This window comes from Polypterus senegalus, chromosome 13 (genome assembly GCF_016835505.1).
Source record: "Polypterus senegalus isolate Bchr_013 chromosome 13, ASM1683550v1, whole genome shotgun sequence".
NCBI classification, from domain to species: domain Eukaryota; kingdom Metazoa; phylum Chordata; class Cladistia; order Polypteriformes; family Polypteridae; genus Polypterus; species Polypterus senegalus.
Window position 1 is genome coordinate 83,224,378 of NC_053166.1, and position 25,001 is coordinate 83,249,378.

The 25,001-nt window shown below is 37.3% G+C and overlaps 1 protein-coding gene across 5 annotated transcripts in view; it reads right to left on the reverse strand.

Moving 5' to 3' along the window:
* Positions 1-8,713: 8,713 nt before the first annotated feature.
* The window catches only part of sting1 (stimulator of interferon response cGAMP interactor 1), a 34,623-nt gene continuing 18,335 nt past the window's right edge, over positions 8,714-25,001 (reverse strand). For all 5 annotated transcript variants that reach the window (XM_039773996.1, XM_039774000.1, XM_039773997.1 and 2 more), the window contains 6 exons: positions 23,647-23,885; positions 22,497-22,668; positions 20,831-20,939; positions 17,384-17,625; positions 16,368-16,554; positions 8,714-9,599 (listed from right to left, as the gene is read on the reverse strand). In XM_039773996.1, coding sequence (XP_039629930.1) covers positions 9,400-9,599; positions 16,368-16,554; positions 17,384-17,625; positions 20,831-20,939; positions 22,497-22,668; positions 23,647-23,885 — 1,149 coding nt within the window. In that variant the 3' untranslated portion in view covers positions 8,714-9,399. The remainder of the gene's footprint in view (positions 9,600-16,367; positions 16,555-17,383; positions 17,626-20,830; positions 20,940-22,496; positions 22,669-23,646; positions 23,886-25,001) is intronic.

Consider the following 25,001-nt stretch of genomic DNA (forward strand, 5'->3'; position numbering starts at 1 on the left):
ATCATCATGAAAATGATATCACGTATACATCTCAGTATTTTAGTTATTCAGAGAGCTGTATTATTACGAATGAAATGGATTCTGTGTCCTGTCGGAGGAAGAGAAAGCCGGTTTAAGAAGCACATAGTGATTCACACACATAGAGCACATAGAAGAACACATACAAAACAAAGCATTTAACATGCTACTTTAATTACGATGTGATTTGAGAAACTGGTTAATTAAATGATTTTAAGATGAAGTTTATGATGTTCTATTTTAATGACAAAATTAACTATGTACATTTCGTGCTTTTTCCCCACTGTGTGCCTTTTTTTTCTCTGTACCCTAATAAGCTTTCATATGACACTCAGATGGTGGGCTACAACTCGCCTTTTCACGGTGACTTTGATATCTGACAACTTCTTTTTTATTTCGGGCACTGTGCGACTTTGAGAACTTGAGCTTTTGAGTTTCTCCGACATGCTATGTCAGTCGATCAGCTTCCTTTTGTTGTTTATACCACTGTTTAAACCAACAAATAGTACGTTTTTCCTTTGCCTCCACTTGGTATTTGCTGAAATTCTTCCATTTTCCCTCTTGTTTTTCCCGCTGTCTTTTCACAGAACACTGAGCTTAAGGGCTATTTATATGCATATTAAAAGAGATGTAATTCTGGGAAGAGTTGGGGTGGGACAGCAGGCGCGTGCACGAGCGTTACTCATGATTTATGTAGCGGAAGAAGTTGGCAAACTCACAGATTTATGCATCTGGATTTTTCTGTGCATACGCACATTTCTGCTTTTGTGCTTACGTCATGTTATAGTGTGAGTTCTACGCACAGCGTTATGCATGAGGCCCCAGATGATATCATCTCCCTTGTCTGCCTTTAAAACCGCCATATTCCTTTTGTTACCTCAGTTCTGTTTTGGACTCTTGTCTGTAAAGACCTATTGCTCAATTTTGCGTTTTTTTAGCCAAACTTTGAAGTATATGGGGTGGCTGCCCCAAACCTTTCTGTTGTGTCAAGGCATATCATTTCACGCTGTAAACTACAAAGAAAAAGTTTTTAATCATTAGAATTTCTGAACTTATTAAATGTTGATGAATTACAATAGAATATACTGTAAATATAAACATAGTTTACATAGCTTTTACTAAAAGTGTGCCGTATGACCTTCCGTCATTTGCATTTGGTACAGTAACAGGCTCTTTCATGTGTTTTATGTTGTCACTACCACAACTAAAAGTTGCAGCTTTTGTTTCTGTATGTGCTTCTAACACTTCTGAAAAAACTGTATATAATAAAAAAAAGTCTTTCTCTTTTCTTATTCTGTTTTTCACTTTCCAATGAATACCCACTCTTCATATTACACTTTATATAACAAGTGTTAATTACTTTTCTGAATAGTTCAGTGTAGTGCAGAAAACACCCAGATCCATTAACAGAACAATACATTTGTATTCCTGAAGTGCCACAAGTTGAGCTGGATTTTCCAAGAAAAAAATAACTTTTGTGAACAGAGTTGACATAAATGTAACAATTATGCAAGAATCTATTAACACTGGAATACTAGAATTGTATTAGTACAGAATGCACAGACTTATCAGTTACTAAACAACACAAAAGCAAGTCATTTTTTAGTAGTTTTCTGAATTTGGAGTAGAGACCACTTTTTGTGTAAGGATCAAACTACACATACTGTAATCTATAAATCCACTTTCGTATCCTTCCAGCAGCAAGGCAGGAGGCAGCTCTGGAAGCAATGCCAGTACTTACAGACTATTGCTCAGTTTTGTCTTTTTCAGCCAAACTTTCGAGTATATGGGGTGGCTGCTCCAAACATTTTTGTTGTGTCAAGGTGTATCATTTCACATTGGCGTATTCGATAGGATGATTGACTCCTTGAGGAATCAGGAGCCAGATCTAAAAGGAGCCTTGATGCCCAGCCCAGCTGCACTCCAGTCCTTATGAGTCCAGGTGGGAGATTACTGTACCTGAGTGGCTGGGTTTGAAGCATCTGTTGTGGGTCAGGGGAACCTGGCACGAGCTCCAAACCAGGGTTCAAAACCAAAGCTAGTCTGGTGGGAGTGTGAATAGAATAGGGCCAGGCTCGGAGAGGGACATGCACAAGGCTTATTATGGTCTCCCAGGGGAGAAGACCGACCACCTGAACCCCACAAAGACAAAGCAAATTGTGAAAGATGGGGGATCCCTGGGCCAGCAGGCAAGGGAAATATTACAATGGGAGATTGGTCCGGAACAACCAAACTTCCACTAGGCATTCTGCCTGTGGGGCAAAACTGGGTGCTGGCTAAGAACAGAGCTGAATAACGGTCAACAAATAGTTGAGCAGATTACCTGCGTGCTATTACTTAACGCACTACCCAAGTATCTCGTCCAGCGGGCCTGGGAACAACCTTTTAAAAATATGACTGATCTTATCGAGGTCATCGAAGGACTTTGGGCAGCTTCACACTCTGGGGGAAAAGAACGGCCTCTGTGTGAAGCCTGATGTGTGTGCGTCTCTACCAGGTAAAAGTCCTATAATTTGACTTTTTATTAATATACACTGCACAAAGCACCCTCCTCTCCACAATATTCATAAACACACAATAATCCACAATAACAATAAACCTCCACTCCCAGATGCGTTGCCACCCTGCCACCCAGCTCAGCTCCCTCGTCTGGGATCCCCCACAGTCTTTTATATTCCCTGAACTGGAAGTGTTTCCACACCATCAGTCCATGTGACTTCCTATCACTTCCGGGTCAGATTAAAAGTCCTCTCCTTCATCCCGGAAGTACGTCATTTCCCCTGTTGCTGTGAGTAAGACGTACTTCCATGTTATAGGGCACGTAAGAGTCTCTGGGCCTCCCTGCAGCGTTGTCTGTTGGCCCCCAAGGTATCCAGCTGGGCTGTAAAGGAAAACTCCAACGTCCATAATTTCCTGCAGGCATTCAGGGCACCTCCATGCTGCCGGGAGGGCTCCACTTGGCAGCCTGGGGGTATTGGCCGGCCATAGTCCACAAACAGAACAATGGAATGATGATTCACTTAGATTTACAAAAAATGCAGTAGTTCTGGTTAATGGTTCACACTCTACATTCTATACCAGAGGGTCCTCACTTTGCATTAAATAATGACATTCTTTATCGGGTAGCAGAGCAGAAGGGGTAGGTGCATTCACTGCTGTTAGTCACATGGTCCTACCGACGGCAGGTCTGTGACCGGGACATACCCACTTTCAAGAAGCCCACCTAGGCACCGAAAAAACCCATGAGCGTATTTAGCTCCGTTTCTATTGGCCAAGAATCAATAAGGAGGTCCACCGGTTTTTCATGTACTGCCTGGATTGTCAACGGGAAGAGTCAACACACTCCTTTAGTTTCCACTTCCCCTTATTGATGTCCCATTTAAATGTATTGGGGTCGACTTTGTGGGAGCCCTAGAAGCCTCAGCTAGAATTCACAAATATACATTAGTCTTAGTTAATTATGCTACCCAATCCCAAAGCTGTTTCACTGAACAGCTACATCCAAAGCCATCACACAGGAATTGGTAACGGTCGTTGCACGAGTCGGCATCCCTAATGAAGTCCTGATGGACCAAGGGACGCCCTTTACCTTGGAGACGTTCAGGGAAACGGCCAAGTTACTTAACATACCTTAAGGCAGGGGTTTCCTAACCTTTGGACGTCAAGTACCACCTGAGATTAAGTGAGTTGTGTTGCGTACCACCCGCACCTTGCTAAAAGGCAGGGAGAGCTGTAAGGGGGGGGGGAGTTCGGGTCTAAACCGCCCCGAAATCTGAATAAAAGTTAAAGAATTGGAAGAAATTATGCATAAAATTAATGAAAAAATTTGTGCATGTACATAAATTGATAAATTCTGCCCCGAAACTAAATCCTGCCTTCGGCCTGTATGTGACGCAGTTACCAAAGACGAAATGGTATCGGCTTTGTGTTTAGATCTAGTGATTACAATGCAATACAGCGGCAGTGCATGCGTAACAACAAACGCGAGCGGTTTCTGTGAGACAGAGTTACCAAGACTAAATAGTGTCGCCGTTGTGCTTTCATAGTGACCAAAAGCTCAAACAGTGAAGAATTAGAAGTTGACTTCCGTGAAACGAAATTATGGTAGCGTTAAATGAACTAAATACTGATTCGAATAATAGGTTTTATTTATTCAGATGACAAAATTTCACACCACACTAAATTTGGGAATCCATGTATTATTGTATTTATACAGTTTCATTGGTTTTTGCTCACAACAGGCTTGTCATAAAGGGTTTTGCACAGATAAATAAAATTTCAGGGACCGCGATTCGTACCACCTGAAAAGGCTCCGCATACCACCAGTGGTATGCACACCACAGTTTGGGAACCGCTGCCTTAAGGCATCATCCTCAAATCGATTGTCTAGTACAGTGGTTTAACCAGACCCTCAAACAGATGCTACATAAGTTGGTCAGTAAAGTTGGAAGGAACTGGGATAAGCTCCTCCCCTTCATCCCTTTTGCATATCGGGAAGTCCCACAAGCCTCTACAGAGTTTTCACTATTTAAATTATTGTATGGATGGCAACCTTGGGGCATAATCAATATTTTAAAGGAAGGTTGGGAGGAGTAGGCCCTTCCCTCCACAAATATATTACAGTACATTGCACAGTTACACAATAGATTTGTGAAGATTCAACCCCTTCTAAAAGCTCACATGCAGAAGGCACAATAATCTCAGGTCCGCTGTTATGACCATGGCATGTCTCTGTGGAATTTCCGCCCGGGTGATCGGGTCATGGTTCTTGTTCTTACCATCCACTTCAAATTACTGGTCATTGGCAAGCCTCATACAAAGTTAAGGAGAAAAAGGGGCTCATTGATTATTTGGTGAAACAACCAAATTGTTGATTAAAGTGCTCCGACCTCGTAACTCATATAGTGCTACATACCTGGCCGATGTGGTCATCTATTCCAGCACATGGAAGGAACACCTACAGCAGGTCCAAGCTGTATTGCAGGCATTAGGGGAAGCCGGTCTTAGGATTAATTCTAAGAAATGTTTCTTTGGGTTAAGCAAAGCCAAATATTTGGGCCAGTGTGTTTGTTCCACAATAGATGCCATATTGAAATGGCTCCGTCCGAAAAGCAAGAGGCAAGTCCAAGCCTTTTTTCGGCTTTGCGGGCTACTACCAACAGTTTGTACCCCAATTTCCCAAAAGAGCAGCTCCCTTGACTAATCTTACAAAGAAGAGGGCCCCAAACATGGGATGCTAATGCAGAAACTGCATTTGGTGACTTAAAACAGGCCCTTATATCAGCATCAAACTCAAAAGCTTCTAACTTTTCTTTACCTTTTATCCTTGCATTCCTGGCCTGATGGTGTCACTTCCAGTTCCAGGCTCAATGACATAACTTCTGGTTCCTCTCGAGGGGCCTCATGCATAACACCGTGTGTAGAATTCACACTAAAACATGCCGTACAGACAAAAGTGGAAATTTTCGTACACAAAAAAATCCAGATGCATAAATCTGTGTATACACCAACTTCCACGTTCTTCCGCTACTTAAATCCCGGTCAGCGTGAAAAGTAATGCATGCGCATGCACCTGCTGCCACTCCCCAACTCCTCCCAAAATTATGCCTCTTTGAATATGCAAATCAGTATACATAGCCCTTAAGCTCAGCGTTCTGTGAAAAGGCAATGACAAAAGCACGGTGGAAAATAGAAGAATTTCAGCGAATACCAAGTGGAGGCAAGGAAAAACGTACTATAAGTTAGTTTAAACAGTGGTATAAACAACAAAAGAAAGTTGATCGAGTGACATAGAGTGTCAGAGAAACTCGAAAGCTCAAGTTCACAAAATTGCACAGTGCCCGAAATAAAAAAGACGTTAGATATCAAAGTCACCGTGAAAAGTCGTAGCCCACTGTCTGAGTGTCATATGTCATATGAAAGCTTATTAGGGTACAGAGAAAAGAAAAAAAAAACAGGGACACAGTGAGAAAAAAGCTTGAAATTCAACTTTAATCTTGAAATTTCCACTTTAATCACATAGTTTATTTTGTCATTAAAGTAGAACATCATAAACTTCATCCTAAAATTGTTTACTAGTTTCTCAAATCCCATCATAACTAAAGTAGCACATTAAATGCTTTGTTTTGTACAGTATGTGTTCTTCTATGTGTGTGAATCACTATGTGCTTCTTAAGCAGGCTTTCTCTTCCTCTGACAGAACACAGAATCAATTACATTCATGGTATTACAGTTCTCTGAATAATTTAAATAATTAGATGTATACTTGATAGCATTTCAGTATTCATATCAATTAAAGCAAGTATTAAACATGGGAACACAGTGGAGCAGTGAAAGTGATGTATTGGCGCCCCATCCAGAGATTGTTCCTGTCTCACACAAGATACTTGCTGTGCCATACGCTATCTTCGATGAAATAATTTATTGCAGCAGTACTGTCTCTTTCAAACGTACCCAATTCCTGTCCTTCCTTTCCTTTCTCCAAGTGCCCAATCACCACACAATCAGCTCAGTAATATACATCAAGCCATCTGTAAGCTTAGAACTTAGATTTTTCAAAACTTTTAAGGAACATAGAAATATCTTCGTAATATATGTTTAATTATTCTATCCATCTATCCTTCCAGTGTCATGCCAGCCCCAGCAAGAATACAGCGCGAGGCAGGAACAATCCCTGAACGGGGCGCCAGCTCCTTGCTAGCACTGTGACACCATGTCCTCACATGTTTAATTATTAAAAATATAGATAATTTAAATGATGTCAACATTTTATCTGTATAATGTAATAAACACATTTTCACCTTCAAAATGATGTCATCATCATATGTAAATACGCGCTTTATAAAGTGGCTCAGGCTGTTCAATATTATAACTGTATTGAAAGTTTACAGTGAGGTAATTGTACTTATAAGTATAAACAGTTCTACAAGGAGCACTTGATGGACTGATTGATTGCATTTATACTTCTTGGGATGAAACTGTTTCTGAACCGCGAGGTCAGTACAGGAAAGGCTCTGAAGCATTTGCCGTATGAGAGCAGTTCAAATAGGCAGCATGTGCTTGATTCTGTATCCCGATAATTCTCTTTACGATCAACTGCTGTACAGCTGTGATTCCACACTCAGCTACAATGATATAAATACTCCGAGTAGTGCAGTGAATGTAATATGGAAAAGGATGATCCGCTGTGGCAACCCCTAACGGGAGCAGGTGCAGTGAAAGTACAATGCTAAAGCAACTATGGTATTTGGTATAGTTTGGCTATTCCGTGGACCATTATATTGTTAAAGGTTAATTACAATCAGATGCCTTAAACTAATAAACAACATGCGGTTAATTTCATTGTATATGATAAAGCCACATCAGGGATGTGGATCTAAAAAAGTAAGGGAAACCACACTGGAACAAAAGTACTGCTTTGACGCTGGGTGATGCCAGTTTGCAAAACCTAGCAGAGAACTTGCGTGCACCCGGGTTTTTGCTACCGTGAAAATGTGCGTGGCTTTACACCAAGTTTAGGTTTTATACATCGCGATTTAAGCATGGACATGGGAGTATGCAACATTTTTGTGCGTATGCACCATTTATACATGAGGCCCCAGATGATGTCATCTCCACTGCCTGGCTTTAAAACCGCCATATTCCTTCTGTTACCTTAGTTCTGCTTTGGACTCTTGTCTGTAAAGACCTATTGCTCAGTTTTGCCTTTTTTTCAGCCATGGGGTACCTGCCCCAAACCTTTTTGTTCTGTGTCAAGGCATATCATCTCACAATAAAGTGCAAAGAAAAAGTTTTTAAACCCTAGAATGGCACAACTTGTTAAATGTTGATGTGTTACAATAGAATATACTGTAAATATAAACATAGTTTTGACTCTTTTACTAGAAGTGTGCCAAAGGACCTCCTGTCAGTTGCATTTGGTAACAGTAACAGGCTCTTTCATGTGTTTCAGGTTGTCACTACCACAACTAAAATGTGCAGCTTTTGTTTCTGTATGTGCTTTTAACACATAGCTCAGCAAATGCTCAAATCTGAAAAAACAGTATATAATAAAAAAAGTTTTATTCTGTTTTTCACTTTTCAATGGATACTCACTCATCACATTACACTTTATATAAAAAGTGTTAATGACTTTTCTGAACAGCTCAGTGTAGTGCAGAAAACAGCCAGATCCATTAACAGAACAATATCTTTGTGTTCCTGAACTACCACAAGTTGACCTGGATTTTCCAAAAAAACATTTTGTTGACATTAATGTAACAATTATGCAAGAATCTATTAACACTGGAATCCTAGAATTGTAAAAGTACAGAATGTACAGACTTATCAGTTGCTAAACAAAAAAGCATGTAATTTTTAGTAGTTTTCTGAATATGGAGTAGAGACCACCTATTGTGTAAGGATCAAGCTACACATAACTTATAAATCCACTTTCGTGTACTTGCAGCAGCAAGGTAGGAGGAAGCTCTGGAAGGGATACCAGTACTTACCTACAATTTTTAAGGTTAATGGTGGTTTGGAATGATACTTACTGTAGTACACATCTACTGATACTTTAATTGTATGTGCAGTCACAGGGCAAGCCTTCAACCTTAGCCACTGAAGCCAAGAAGAGCTATCAATCCTAGATCTCAGACCCTATACCACTTGTATTTCAGGATCATACCTGTTAACAGTAAGCAGGAATACACAAAGGTTGGAGTAGAATGTATAAAAAGGTTTAATTTACAAAGAAAAAGTGAGCCAGTGGAATATAGAGTACAACAACGAAAATTAAAACAGGATATTCAAAAATTTATGAAAATTCAGTATTTAGGGGGAAAGGTTAAGGACATTGATTTAAGTAGAAAATAATACAAAGCAAAGAATGAAAGAGAAACAATTTGTTTAGGGAAATAAAAGGAGAATTGACATATTTATATCAGTCAAGAAATAGCCAACACCTGTACATGCCATTTCTCTTTTTGACTCTTTTACGGGAAGTATGCTAAATTATATTTTGTCAGTTGCGTTTGATAACAGTAATGGGCTCTTGCATACAGTATGTTCATCACTACAATTACAACTGTTTATGTATGTGCTTATTACCTGATATTTATGTAATTTACATTCCATATAGATGGTGAAATGAATTTCCTTTTCTGGGGGTGACATAATAATTGGTATTGCTTTGTCTTCAAAGTTTCAGCATTTTTGGTTTGAATCACAGGCCTGTTCACAGTCTGCATGGAGGTTACTCATTTTCCATTTGCCCCCCACACCCCTATGTTACATCATTCAATAAATAACTTGTTTTTTATAAAAAAAAATAGCTGATGTTGAAGGTTCTAAGTTTCATATAGAATTTTACATTTTATAAACTGATAGAAAAACATTTTCTAGTTAAGGTTTGAGAGATCGAGGAAAATCACTGTTACTGTCATTACTAATCATTAGTTCAGGGGCGCATGACAGTTCTGTAGAGAAATTGTCTTGAAGCTGTTGACCTTCTTCTTCCACAGAATACTCTTCAGTTATCTGCTGTTTTAGATGTTTAATAATTTCTTTGGAAATATAGTGAGGATCTTCACCTCTCTTGTTATCTAGAGAAAAAGATCACAGATATTTAATCAGAAGCAGAGTTCCCTTATTCTGTTAAATTATTCTCCAGTTGGGACCCTCTCCTGTGTACAAATACATGCAATGATTAAGGGGAAAATCCTCTAAGGATAAACTAAAACATTTATATATGGTATGCTCATGTTTTGGTTGCTGACTCAAAGGCACCTTTCAGGCACCATGACAATGCCTTTTCAAAATGAAAAACAAACAAACATATAAAGGCGAACAGAAGGTGCAAAAGAAATCTAATGATTAATGCTGTATGCACTGTGGAATACTAAAAATACATTTGACATAGGAGTGAGACAAAACAACATGCTGGTAAAACTGTTCATTATTTTTAGCATTAATATTGTTATTGTCAAACACTGAATTATCAAACTTCACTTCACCCGACAATTTGACAAGACATCACTCTGTATATCATGCAGTAAATTTAGCAATATGAAGAAAAGTTACCAGTTTGCTTTTTTTCTCATTTTACTCCTATATTATTTCTGATTTTTGGAAATTCACTTTTGTTGTGGTTGTTCATAATGCTCAGTTTTTATTTTTAGCTTAGTTTTTATTTCACAAACACATTTCTATTTTATTTATATACAGTATAATAGTTTCAGTTTAGTTATAGTTAATTATGATATGATGAAAGAGATATTATGGAGTTTAGTTTTAGATCACAATCACACAGAAGTGTTGTAATATTTGTTTCTTCTTAGTTTCTTCTTAGTAGAATCCTATAAATATGTCCCATTTAAAACAATCAAAAACAAAATCAGATCTGCTTAGTAGCAATTTCTGAAGATGCTTATATTTCTCAGTAATTTGAACTAACAAAATGCACTTTTCATGCAAATTATCAAATCATATTTAACTAGAATAAAGCAAATAACAATTGGCTGAAGTAACCTAATATAGCAAAAAACGTAACGGACAAGGATACATCTTTCTCCATTGTACAATTTATTTATCTACATTGCCACCATAACATTTACTCATGCAGCACACAGCTTGTTAAAAATAGGACTTAGAGAAGGAGTACATTTTCTAAACAATGGCATGTCACATAGTCTTGTGGGCATGCCAATTTCAAAATACAAATTAACTTGTGCTCCTCTGCATTTTTTTGTGTTTGACTTACTTTGTTCCCCAAGCTGCTGCACTTTGCCAGCATGATGTTAGTGAACTTGGACTTGCATGTGCACTCTGAGTGTTGCCGCTTACCAAACTTTCTTTTTCTTTGTTTAGAAGTAGTCATCACAAATTGGCTTATGACCTCTGTGGATTAACTTGGTTACTGGAATTATTACTCTACTGCTGTAAGACAATGCATTTACTATTGCTGCTTTCAATGTTGTATTCAAAAACACCCATACAGGACTTTATTATTCACTTGTTATATCGTCTCAATAAATAATAAGTTTATATACAGAATTCTGTCACCTGCAGGTCTGAAAAGGCATGAAAAACAATCACATAATAGATTCTACTGTGTTCTGAGAGAGATGATAACAAAAATCTGTAATGAGGGAACCACAGTAAAACAAATATGTAATATCAATGCTTAAGAGTAATGTAGACTTGAATTGTCACTAAACATGGACAGAGTAGTTAAAGAACAGAGAAAATGAGCTTAACATTATACTTGATAGCCATCAGAGCACAACACAAGAACCATAAGTTCTTGTACAACATGTACTGTACAAGCATTGTACAATATGTCAAATACTAAGAACAAAGAGAGTAAAATCCTCAACCATATACAGAATATTGAGAAAGAGCAAAAGGAGAATGAGGGAAAATTATTGAAAAACATTATTGTGGCCCTGAATTATTTTGACAATATCCGGCGTTTTCATGCATGTTTGTAAAATTTAACAAAAATAAAAGCAATAAAAGAAAAAAAATTAACAATATTAGTTTTTTTCCCAGATTGCCAATGCTAAGTACGTTTATCAAGCTAACAATAAAGTTTGCTTGTAGTTCAGCAGAGATACTGCCAACTCAGTATTGGTATGAGGTACTTATTGCATTATTGTCCACCCTGGCCATCGGACCTTACTTATTCTATGTTAATTAATGTTGACTTATGTTTATTTTATATTGTGTCTTCTATTTTTCTATTAATTTTGTAAAGCACTTTGAGCTACATTTTTTTGTATGAAAATGTGCTATATAAATAAATGTTGATTGATTGATTGATTGATTGCTAAATGACCTATCCAAAGCATAAGTGATCTGTAAACAACAACATTTTGTTTGGATATCTAGGCTCAGGCGAATCTCTCTGTATATTAGTAACCTGAAACATTTTTCACTAAGGATCTGCTGACTGGCCTATGTCAACTCCAGGCTTTTGAATTATGCCTTGAAATACAAAAAGAGCTACGAAAGCCTGTAACTCGTCATAACTGACAACAGACCACATATGCAGCCTAGAATTGGGCTTCAATTGCTCTGCATGTTGTCACACAAATGTGCATGGGAGACAACTTCAGGGCTTATCAGCTTGTAACTCTTTTCCCCTTCTCTCTGCAAACCTAAAAAACATGACATCACTTACGGTTCCTGGATCTACCCCTTCTGCCTCACAGACTTCATAACCATCACTGTCACTGTTGGGCTCAGGCACAATTATGTCTAAAAGGCCATAACTTATACATAGATTGAAATTCTGAGAGAGATGTAAAGACACAGTACACACTGTGACAGGGGCTTGGCGCCCTTACCTAGCTGGGACGCCCCTGCACACTATATTCAAGGGGAACAGCCATGGACGTTGCAATACCTCCCCCTGAACGCTAGTTGGCCACCTCCTTGGGGTGAAACAGTATATCGGGTTCCCGCAGGGCATCCTGGGAATTGGAGTTGGGTGCAGCAGGTACCACCAGGGGGCGCTATATTTGGGACTCCTGAGCCCGTGAGGGCAGCCAATCCATTATACCCGGAAGTGAAGCAGGAAATGAGGGATCAAGCACCTGGAGCACTTCCGGGTTAATTATAAAAGGAGCCAGCGACCACCACTCAGTGGCCAGAGTCAGATGGAAGGAGGACAAAGCTTGGTGAGGAGTGGTGGAGGGAGAAGAGGAAAGTGTATTGTGTGCTTGGGACTGTGTTGGGCTAGTGAGACACGAGGAAGACGTGTCTCATAGCTGAAGAAAAATAAAAATGTATTTAATTTTATACGTGCCTCGAGATGTACCCCAAACACAGAGATGCAGACAGAGTACACACTGAATAACAGAGTTAACCCCAAGAAAGGGAATTCTTGTTTGGCAATGAAAGGTTCTACTGCAAAATTTTAGAAGTTCACCTTTCTTCTGTCATGTCAACAGATGATCTTGCACTGTCACATTAACTTGTCCAGTGTGCCCACCTGTCTTCTACTGTCACACGTTCTTGGAGATTCAGTGAAGGACAGCATTAAAAAGTTGCTCAGAACTTTTGAGACATCATACATATCAAAAAGCTGCATTATAATTTACTGGTTGAACAAATTTATCACCTTCATATGCTCTACTACAGGCATGTCAAACACGCGGCCCGCAACAGAAATCTGTGCGGCCCGCATGACAGAGCCTAGTTAGCACTGAACTTGTACAAAATTATTATTATCGTTTGTGATCGAATCATTTCTGCCTTCTGACAAAAGTGTGTTTTTCCATGGCATTACGGTACCGGAAACGTCATCTGCTAGTATAGCCACGACCCTTGACCAAAGTTAATGAGCCGCAACGTCACAACTGAAGTGCTAGGCTACAGCAGCGGGCAGCTATGGAGGAATATTTCGGATAAAATTAAATAAATAAAATGTTGAAATAAATAAAAGTACTGTGAAATGTGAGCATAAATAAATAAATGTGTCATGAAATGAGAGCCTAAATACTGTAAATAAATATGTCATAAAATGAGAGCATAAATAAATAAATGTGTCACGAAATATGTTTTTTGTTGCTTATTTATTTATTTAATTTTGTCCGTAACATTCCTCCAAACCATCATGAAATAAAACTGTCACTTTCACTCGTCAAAGTTGAGAGGGTGGGCTCTAACACACCCTCTAGTTATTGATTGGTGAATCGATAGCACAAGAATTAATTAGAAAAATGCTTAATACTGCCAATGAAATGGATTCTGCCGAATATATTACGTATTTCAGAGAGAGAATTGAAGATTTATCGGAAGAAATTACAATGTTGGCAGCTCTTTTAGACTCCGATATAGATGAAACTAATTTTGAAAATATCGAAGAACTGGTGGAACGGACTCAACTACACTTCAGTGCAGGTGACGCAGTTCCCTGCTCTGGACGTCCATCCTTTGACATTCCAGCTGAGTCAATAGAACACTTTCTGTTATGCGGTCTAAAAGTACGACAGATTGCAGATCTATATGGTGTATTGGGGAAGACGATCACAAGGCGAATGAGCCAGTTTGATATACGGTAAGCTGCAACGGCTGTATTAGTTTAGGTACTTTGACATGGAATGCCCAAAGCAGTGCCAAGTAATATTTTGAGCTGAATATTTGACCCTTGTTTTACGAGTCTAAAGTCAGGTGCATATTTGCAGCTACTTTTTCAAACAACTTTACAGCTCTGATCAGTGGCAAAGTCACAAAGACACATTTATTTATTTATGCTCTCATTTCATGACATATTTATTTATTTACGCTCTCATTTCATGACACATTTATTTATTTATGCTCACATTTCACAGTACTTATTTGCACATTTATTTATTTTTGTCCGAAATATTCCTCCATAGGCAGCAGGTGTGGCTTTAGGCATGTGCAAACTGTGCACCTGCACAGGGCCGCCATGCCAATATATATTGAATATAAAACAGAAAGAGAAAATAACGACACAGCTGACGGCAATGTGGCTGAAAAACATTGTGTTTCTCGTTAATTAGTACACTGTATTTACTAATGTCGCTAGAGTTGGAACAGTAAGCTATATGTAGTATTATAATGTTCTGCCGTAATGAGAATATCATGGGCTGCCACTTGGTTTTCAAGTTATGGACACGCAGCAGCATGTCATGAGCACGAGGCGGCTGTGCAGTGTCCGCAAAGGACGTGGCCATCCGCCGTGCATAAGATACAATATTGACATTGGCGGGCAAAGGGGCCACCGATTCTTTCTCTGCCCACGGCCTCCACGAGCCTAGAGCTGCCCTGCTAGGTTACACTACTGGCTGGGCTGCTGAGACTGGCCACTGAGCAGAACTGACCATCACGAGTAGTAATACTGTAGCTCGCATATTTTCACGTTTTTTTGCTCTAGTTTTATGTAATTTTGTGCTAGTGTTGTAACGAACAGTTAGTGCAGACTATAGCTGAAGATCTGAAATGGATGAGAGAAGTTGGAGAGTTGTTTATTAACATATTTTTGTGATTTTGAGTTTGTAAAATTAGTGTAGGTCAGGTGGCTTTTTGCGTATCGGCTTATTTTACAATATAAACTTTGAAGTAAACTTAGTAAAGTAAAATTAGATTATTGAAGGATTTGTTTTCCAACTTGAATTACTGAGCAATGAATTCAGTGAGCGTTTTCGTGATTTCAGTTCACACGAACAGGACTTTGCGCCATTCTCTTACGATGTTGAGAATGCGCCTGAGAATATCCAAATGGAATTGATTGAATTCTATTCTCAAGGCAAAATACAACGAAGTTGGTGTGCCAGACTTGTAATGCTTACCTGCCACCCTCGTATGTGCAGATCCGTAAGTTGGCATCAAGAGTACTGTCTATGTTCTGAAACACTTACCTTTGTAAGCAATTGTTTTCATTAATGAAATCTACCAAAACCTCACATCATTCAAGACGTACTGTCGAGCACCTTTCATCCCTCATAAAAGTTGTAGCTGCACAAGATTTCAAGCCTGATATTGACAAACTGGTTACTAACAAGAGATGCCAAGTGTCGGGACAAAATAAATAGATCTCACACTGTAAGACTCCTATATAAGCAATGAATATAATATAATAATAGCATCTTAGATAAGTCCTTATAAGACTCTAATTGTATGCTGTTTCAATATTGGAAAGAAAGCATTGTATAATATTATAACAGTATTTGTTACAGTGCGCCCCGGACGTATGGCAGTCAAAGCGGCCCACCAATGGCAGTCAAAGCGGCCCACCAATGGTAGTGAGTTTGACATGCCTGCTCTACTATCACTAGAATGAGAATCTATTAGTCTGTCAATATTATAACACAACAGATCACTTTCTTCTTCAGAAGCTTTATGTTCCAATGGCTACTATTCAGCACAACCCAATGAAGCAAATGTTGTATCAAACACTGTCCTCCATTACTAGCTACAGCTCACAGCAGACACAAAACCTTGGGGATTGCATGTGTGACTAGTGGTGAAAGAATTATGTCAGAGACAATGGTAAAAGATTTATAAAGGTTTCGATTGATCAATCTAACGGTGGGAATATTTCTTTGAAAAACAAGGAAAAACTATTTATTTAAATATTTCAATTAATTTTGGGGTCACTGTAGTCCAGGGTTAGCCCATGCATTAAGCCGACTGTGATGAAAGCTAAACATATTTTTGGTAATTTATTATTTTATTTCAGTTAGTGTTTTCAGCTACTGTAACAGTTATGTATAGTTTTAGTTTTTCATCTTTTCATCAGTTTTGCTAAGTATTTTATTTCAGTTTACAAAAGTATTTTTTAATTAAAAGTTTGAGTCTTCGTTTTAATTTTCACTTATGATAATAACTTTGCAACTTACCATTTAATAATACCAGTCTGTAGAGATTTCCGCACTCCTTGGAGTCCTCAAGAATATCTTTCAGTGTTCTGTAAAATAGTTTTGTCTGTTCAAGTCGGTCCTGACTGCTGAAGGCTGCCTGTGAATCTTTGGACATCTCATACAAGGACGCTAGGGGTGTTGCATATTCAACAATACAGTAATGAGGCTAAAACATGGAAACAAGAGAACACTTAAGTTTAGGAAAAAACCTCTCTTTCATATTTAACTCAACTGAAAGTTTTAACATTATAAAATAAATTCAGAATATTTCAGAAGAGATAAACACTGAAACAGGAAACTGTTTAAATACACAACCAACAGAACACTGAAATTAGCATACTTTTCGTAGTGACCAGTGTAAACAGCAAGAAATATTTCTATTTACTTTTATTTAAATCAAATCAAACTGGCATTTATTAAGCTCCCCTTTTAGTTTCTGTTATTATTCATTTATGTGCCAGTGTGATCTGCAAGTATATTTGTTTATTGATTTATTTTTATATAGAGAGAACATGTTATTTGTTATAAAAACAAACCTTGTAACTGAAAGGTAAATACTGCATGTGATAGGACATTCAATGAACAGGCTGGAGCTTATCCAGAAAAACACATGAATTCTTGTCAGACTAGGAATGTTGAATGTATTCTGAATACTCTTAGGAATTTGTCTTTATCTGATTAGTTGTTTTTACAACAAACACACAGAAATCCAGAAGGTGGGATGGCCTACCACTGGATAAACCAAGCCATCATAAGCTAAAGAAAACCTCCATATGGATGACAATTTTGGGTGCTTGTCATTATATTTATTGACCATCAGCACTGTGTTTTACATGCAACATTAACTCTGTCATTATATTTAAAAGGACTAAATTCCAAGGAGGCTAGCATCCCCTGCTGGAAAAAGAGAAATTAGTGACAAAATCAATAAAAAATATTTGCCTTTCCATTTTCCAGATAGTTCTTCCACATTGAAAAAAATGTGATAAACCTACCCTTTTACTTTCATCAAAAATTTCATAGACACTGTGTTTGTAGCTTCGTTTCATAACTCCAGCAACATTTAACTGTGTGTCAGGAAGGTTGTCAAGAAAATGTATATTATCATCTTCCTTGCTTATCTCATCTGGAATGTGACAGTCTAATGGAATCAGAATGTGCACTTTCCGAGTATCTTTGTATCGTAGAATTGAATTGCCTTTTTCTGCATGGTAAGCCTTAATTGAGTTTTCTAATCCTGTAGCAAAAATAGGACATGTTTAGTAAATGTTTGTACCTTTATATGCAGCAGTAAATACAAGACAACCTTTTCGTACGTCTATCAATTCTCCAAATGTACAAGTACTATTATTTATAAAAAGCTTAATTTTTGAGCACATCTCACTGGTCTTAGCATCATTACATTGGTTAACTGTGTCCTTTAGAATTGATTTTAATAACCTATTAATGGTATATACAGCTACGAATAATCCTTCTCCTTCTTATACTTTGTAGTCCCCTTATATTCCTTATTGTAATCTCAGATCCATAAGAATTTTTTTTCCTTATTACTCCAAAAGCCAAACAAAAACGTAGTATACAGCTAGGTCCATAAATATATGGACACAGACAACTTTTTTATAATTTTGGTTCTGTACATTACCACAATGAATTTTAAATGAAACAACTCAGATGCAGCTGAAGTGCAGACTTTCAGATTTAATTCAGTGGGTTGAACAAAAAGATTGCATAAAAATGTGAGGCAACTAAAGCCTTTTTTTAACACAATCCCTTTATTTCAGGTGCTCAAAAGTAATTGGACAAATCAAATAACTGGAAATAAAATGTTCATTTCTAATACTTGGTTGAAAACCCTTTGCTGGCAATGATAGCCTGAAGTCTTGAACTCAAGGACATCACCAGATGCTGGGTTTCCTCCTTTTTAATGTTCTGCCAGGCCTTTACTGCAGCGGCTTTCAGTTGCTGTTTGTTTGTGGACCTTTCTGTCCGAAGTTTAGTCTTCAACAAGTGAAATGCATGCTCAATTGGTTTAAGATCGGGTGACTGACTTGGCCATTCAAGAATTTTCCACTTCTTTGCTTTAATAAACTCCTGGGTTGCTTTGGCTGTATGTTTTTGGTCATTGTCCACCTGTATCATGAAACGATTCTGCGATCATCCACCACTGTTGTCTTCCGTGGATGTCCAGGTCTTTTTGCGTTGCTGAGTTCACCAGTGCTTGCTTTCTTTCTCAGGATGTACCAAACTATAGATTTTGCCACTCATAAAATTGTAGCAATTTCACGGATGGGTTTTTACTGTTTTCACAGCTTAAGGATGGCTTCTTTCACCTGCATGGAGAGCTCCTTTGACCGCATGTTGTCTGTTCACAGCAAAATCTTCCACATGCAAGCACCACATCTCAAATCAACTCCAGACCTTTTATCTGCTTAATTGATAATAACATAACGACAGACTTGCCCACACTTGCACATGAAATAGCCTTTGAGTCAACTGTCCAATTACTTCTGAGCCCCTGAAATAAAGGGATTGTGTTAAAAAAATGCTTTAGTTGCCTCACATTTTTATGCAATCGTTTTGTTCAGGCCCACTGAATTAAAGCTGAAAGTCTGCACTTCAACTGCATCTGAGTTGTTCCATTTACAGTATAAAATTCATTGTGGTAATGTGCAGAACCAAAATTAGAAAAAAGTTGTCTCTGTCCAAATATTTATGGACATAACTGTATATGTTATATCTTAAAATTAGAGATATACTAGGTTAATACAGCGAAGTATTTTTAAAAACTCTTAAAACCCTAGTTTTTTTTAATTTGACTTTTTCATAGCTGTTGTTTAGCACCACTTCTAATAGATCATTATATGTACTGATCTATACTTCATAGATCTGCAATAATTATAACATTTACTTTTCTTTGTTTTCAGGTTTTCTGCACTGGCGTCATCTGACCAAAGCACTCTCCGGCTGCATGTGATGTTGGAAGGAATGTACAGATACTCCAAATGTCAACAAGACCAGCTACATTGAATCTTCTAAAATGAAGCTTAAAAACAATAAGGAACTACTTAAGCAGATTTATTTTTGGTAGAAGGGTGAGTTATCTTGTTAAGCATGATGATGGTTTTGTGAACTCCTGTTATCTGTATGGTTGTTTAACAATACATTCTCTGTTGTACACAATGGATCTTTCTATAAAAGATAAGGTACTCTGATTTTCAAATAATATCTTTATAGCAAATTGCATTATTCAAAGAGCTGTTCAAATGATACTAAAATGCCATGCTTATGTGAGAAACTAAATACTAGATATTGCTACAAAGAGGAAACATATGAGTTGATTTTAAGGATACAACTGACGTTCACATTAAAACACAATATATAATAATATCAAATGAATTTCAGCTATTAAATTTTTGTTAGCACATGCAGAGGGAGAAATTACATGCTCTTTTCCTTAAAAGCCAATGCCAGTAAGAGATGTGACAGAATTAACACCTGAACCCCACTGTCCAAATATTTATTACCCAGGTAGATAGGAATTTTACTAGTGTCAATCCTCTCTCTGTGTTAGCTATTTGAAGGAGTGACTTTTCTCAATCAAGATTGTTTCTTTTTCCAAATAAATGAGTATATAATTCCACATGAGTCTTCAGTAAGGATTTAGTTATAGAAATGGAAAATAGAAACATTTTAAAATATTCTTTTTTTAACAATATTAACTAATACTGTATTGTGTAGGGCGGCACGGTGGCGCAGTGGTAGCGCTGCTGCCTCGCAGTTAGGAGACCCGGGTCCTCCCTGTGTGGAGTTTGCATGTTCTCCCCGTGTCTGCGTGGGTTTCCTCCGGCGCTCGGTTTCCTCCCACAATCCAAAGACATGCAGGTTAGGTGGATTGGCGATTCTAAATTGGCCCTAGTGTGTGCTTGGTGTGTGGGTGTGTTTGTGTGTGTCCTGCAGTGGGTTGGCACCCTGCCCGGGATTGGTTCCTGCCTTGTGCCCTGTGTTGGCTGGGATTGGCTCCAGCAGACCCCCGTGACCCTATTTGGATTCAGCGGGTTAGGAAATGGATGGATGGATGTATTGTGTATAATCAAAATACAGACAACTTCAAAAGGTCTTGCCTAATGTTCTTCAGGACAGAGATAACGTTTTGCTTCAATAGCTTTTCTAAAGTGCATAAATAGGAACATTATTCACACAAATTGAAAAAAAAACTGTTCAAATTTAAACTGACAAGTAGAAACATTCACAGGAAACCATACACTTGTATTTGCTAAAATAAGCATGAGACTTGTTTGTTTGTGTTTGTTTGCCTCTTGAATTGTTGACTAGAGTTGGTGCTTAGCTTAGACACTTCCCAATATAAAACACCTCCGGTTAATAATCATATTGAATTACTAAAAAATATATATTTTAATTAAAATATGTAGTACTGTACTCACTAGGTAGGACCTTCTTTAAATATCCAATATAAAATGACCAAGCTAAGCCGTGAGCAACATTTTTCTTATTTATTTCACAGATCTGAGATATCTCTACTTCAGTTGGACCCTAGATGGGTGGGATAGAAACAGATATCATCATACAAAATATAAACACCTTGGTGTAAGGTGATATACACAGTCTTTTATTTAAATCCAATTTCATATTAATAGTCAAACAAAGGCAGCAACTGTAAGATAGTGCCAATCAGTTGGTTCTTTGAACACATGCTGTACCTTTGGGATGATGGCACCTTTATTAATGAAGGGAACATACTGATTTACTAAAAGAACCAAAATAAAGCATTTGAAGTGGTAATGCCTGTTACCTTTAGTGTCAAAAATTCAAATGTAAGTCTTTACTCTTTTTTGTTAAATTAAACTATTGGAGAAATGAGATCTGGACGCATATTAAAAGGTTTCCCTAAAACAGACATTCATCTTATCATATCCCTTAATTATGTGTTAAAATGAAAACAAATGTACAATGAAGTAGACTTCAAACCATGAGGGTGGGGGTTCAAATTCTTCTACTGATGCTGTGTGACCCCGAGCAAGTCACTTGACCTGCCTGTGCTCCAATTGGAAAACCAAAAGAAATGTATCAAATTGTATCAGAAATGTTGTAAGTCGCCTTGGATAAAGGCATCAGCCAAATAAGTTAATGTAAAGGTAATGTAATAATTAGAACGACTGAAAAATGAAAAGCAGGCAGTTCGTGCTTTTAGGTATCCTGATTTATCTGAGAGATAACAACACGAGTCAAGTGCAAAAAGCTTGTGATTATCATCAGTACCACAACAAGTCATGTGGGCTTAGTAAAAAGTTGGATGGCTATCTCCCATGTACTGTATAGTGTCTTGGGTTAGCTATTTACATAAACATCATGAATGACCTCCCTGTTAGTGACTTTTTACTTATATAGTAGAAGGTGGTCTGGAAGACAGAAATGCTAATCACGCTCTATGTCATATCTCCAGGAGAGCGGGTTGAATAATGGTTTAGTCAAAGTCTATTAGGAATGTAAATCGTTTTTTACCTTGATACAACTACTACCAAAGAATTGCAGACTATGGTAACTGACTTGTCTAAATATTACTGGTAGGACTGATATGTATGTATTCGTGAGTGCGCAGTGTAAGGGACTGGTGCCATGTCCAGTGCAGTTTCCTTGCATCTGATGCTGCAAGGATATGCTGTACCTCGCTGCAGTCCTAAATTTGGATTAACAGTGTTTACTAAATGGACAGGTGGGTGTGGTTTTCAGTGTAAAAAAAAACACATTTAAATAAAATGTGTTATTGTTAATAATAGAGACAGAACTGGATCTTAATGCTACAAATTATGCCAACATTTAATAAAGAATTTCATTTGAACAACTTCCAATGGAAGCAGTAAATTGCTTGAAAACACTAGATTCACTAAAGAGCAATGAAAATGAACATATCAAGAAAGCAAACAGTTTTCAGTCATGTGGAAATAAATATCAAACTAGGCTTTACAGACCAAATATCACGTTTAAAAATTCTGTGATTTCTACTACTACTTGTACAATGTTACAAAACATACCTAAAGAGACAAGTGTTTCAATTAAAGAAATGCTGTACTTTTAGAATCAGTTACTTACAAAAAAACCTGCAACATAGAATATCAGAAAACAACAGCATCCAAGACTGATCTGCACTATGTCTTGAACCTTAAATGGTGTGAAAAGCAAAATGAAGATAGCCAGAAAAATACAAAAAACAGTTTTCCCGAAGAAGCAGGCTTTCAAAAGTTTCGGATAACTCCCTCCATACCTGCAAAATCAAGGAACAAGTTAGGTTTTCCTTTTATTTAAATTTATTATGCACAATAAACATTCCAATAGTACTTTTAAATAATTAATAGCTCTTTTACTTAACACAAATCAAACAATGCTTTATTTCCTATAATTAATTAATTTAAATGTATACTGATGTGTTAGTATCATGTACCAGCATAATAAAAGATGTTATACCAAAGGACATAAGGTTACACAATAAATCGTGTAAGAATGCACCATCATTTAATAACCTTGGAAAAAATCAAAAAATTATTGTATATGAAATAAATGAGAAAACTTTGCAAATCAAGTCTAAAAGAGTTAACATATTCTATGATAAATTGGCTGTGATGTTAAAATCAGTTCAATCTATTAAAAATGTAATACACTTGAATGCTAATTTAAAGGAAAAATAAGGCTATGCACATAAGAGAAAGTTTGAACTACTGTATGTTAGATTTTATCAATTCCTGTTAAAAATGTAACACTATAAATCAGTATTGGTTGACTGCTGAAGGTAAACAGTATTACTGGGCAACTGGCAAAAGGAAATACAGTTTACACGTGAATTGAGGAACTGGATTGTAAACCTATGAATACCTTTTCAGTAGCACAATGCAGAGGAACCGATTTCTTCATAGAAGAACCCAGTAATACATGGCTTATTGGATGCAATAAATCATAGCACCTGAATCTATTGAATATCCTCCACACAAGCACATCTGTGTTTGTCTCCAATGTCTCTTATGCAGCAAAATAATCTACTATTAGTGAAACCTGATACAACAATTTTTGTTTAAAAATATAGAACTAAAAATACTGCATAACTGGAGCCATTTGTGCATCTCCTCAGAATGCTGAATCCCCAGACTACTTGAGCTTTACAAAAAGTGAAATTGCTAAAATTAAAACTGACCTGCTTAGAAATAAAAGTGCCACAGAGCTTTTATGATTCTACACCATCAAAACTCACCTTGGTTGAAAATGATGCCTGCGTTCCTCTACACAATTACATATTCCTTTTGATGTATATGAAAAAAATGTAATACAAAAACTATTTCTTAGCATATTTTTTACATCGTGTTCTTCTTGATAGATGTAAATGTATAATAGACACAAAATGGCAAGGGCTGTAGCGATGACTTTTGGAGAATTTCCACGTGGCTTTGGAACAATATTAGGATTGTCCGAGTCACTCAAGTGGCATGACATCTAGGTAGGGAAAAAGATTATATTTAATAATAATATTATTAAAACAGTACATTCAAAGAGCTATAAATATCAGACAGGAGGCTGACAAAGGTGATGGTTATCCTAATTTTTTGATAGCATTTACATTTTACAGGAATCGATCAGGTTGTTTTTCTGACTGGATGCTGTATCTCACTGAATGACTGGTATAATGTGGTGATGAAGTTGGTTATTCATTTTTTTTTTATTTTTTTTTATTTTTTTTTTTATTTTCTTTAATTTTATTACAATCCATACAAAGCAATCAAGATTTTACAAAAAGAAAAATTGAGTTAAGAACAGATCGATCCCCACCCTGAGAGAGAGAGCAAGCCAAAACGTTAAATTTAAGGCTTGTAAACATACCTAAATTAAAAATTCTCTGTGCTTTATGAACTTATTTTAAAATATTACTGATTAGATCCTGCCATGTTTTGAAAAAAGTCTGTACAGATCCTCTAACTGAGTATTTGATTTTTTCCAATTTCAAATAATATAACACATCAGTTTCCCACTGACTTAAAAGAGGAGAGTTTGGGTTCTTCCAGTTTATCAGAATAAGTCTGCGTGCCAACAGTGTAGTGAATGCAATCACAATTTGTTTGTCTTTCTCCACTTTAAACCCTCTGGAAGAACCCCAAACACAGCTGTTAATGGGTTAGGAGGGATTGTGAGTCCAAGGCTGTCTGAGAGGTAATTAAAATTTTTGTCCAGAATAATGTTAATTTGGTGCAGGCCCAGAACATGTGACCTAGTGAGGCTGGGACTTGGTTGCAACGTTCGCAGGTTGGATCATGCCCTGGAAACATTTTGGAGAGTTTTAGTCGAGACAGATGTGCTCGATATATAATTTTGAGTTGTATAATTGTATGCTTTGCGCATATGGAGCTTGAGTGAATTCTCTGCATTGCTACTTTCCACTCCTTTTCTGATATATTAATTGAGAGATCTTTTCCCAGTGTCCTCTTGGATCTTTGAAAGGAAGGGATTGTAAAAGGATTTTATATATTGTAGAGATGGAGTCTAACTCCTTGAAATTGAGCAATATTTTTCCAGCATGGATGAGGGTGCAAGATGAGGAAAATCTGGAAGGTTCTG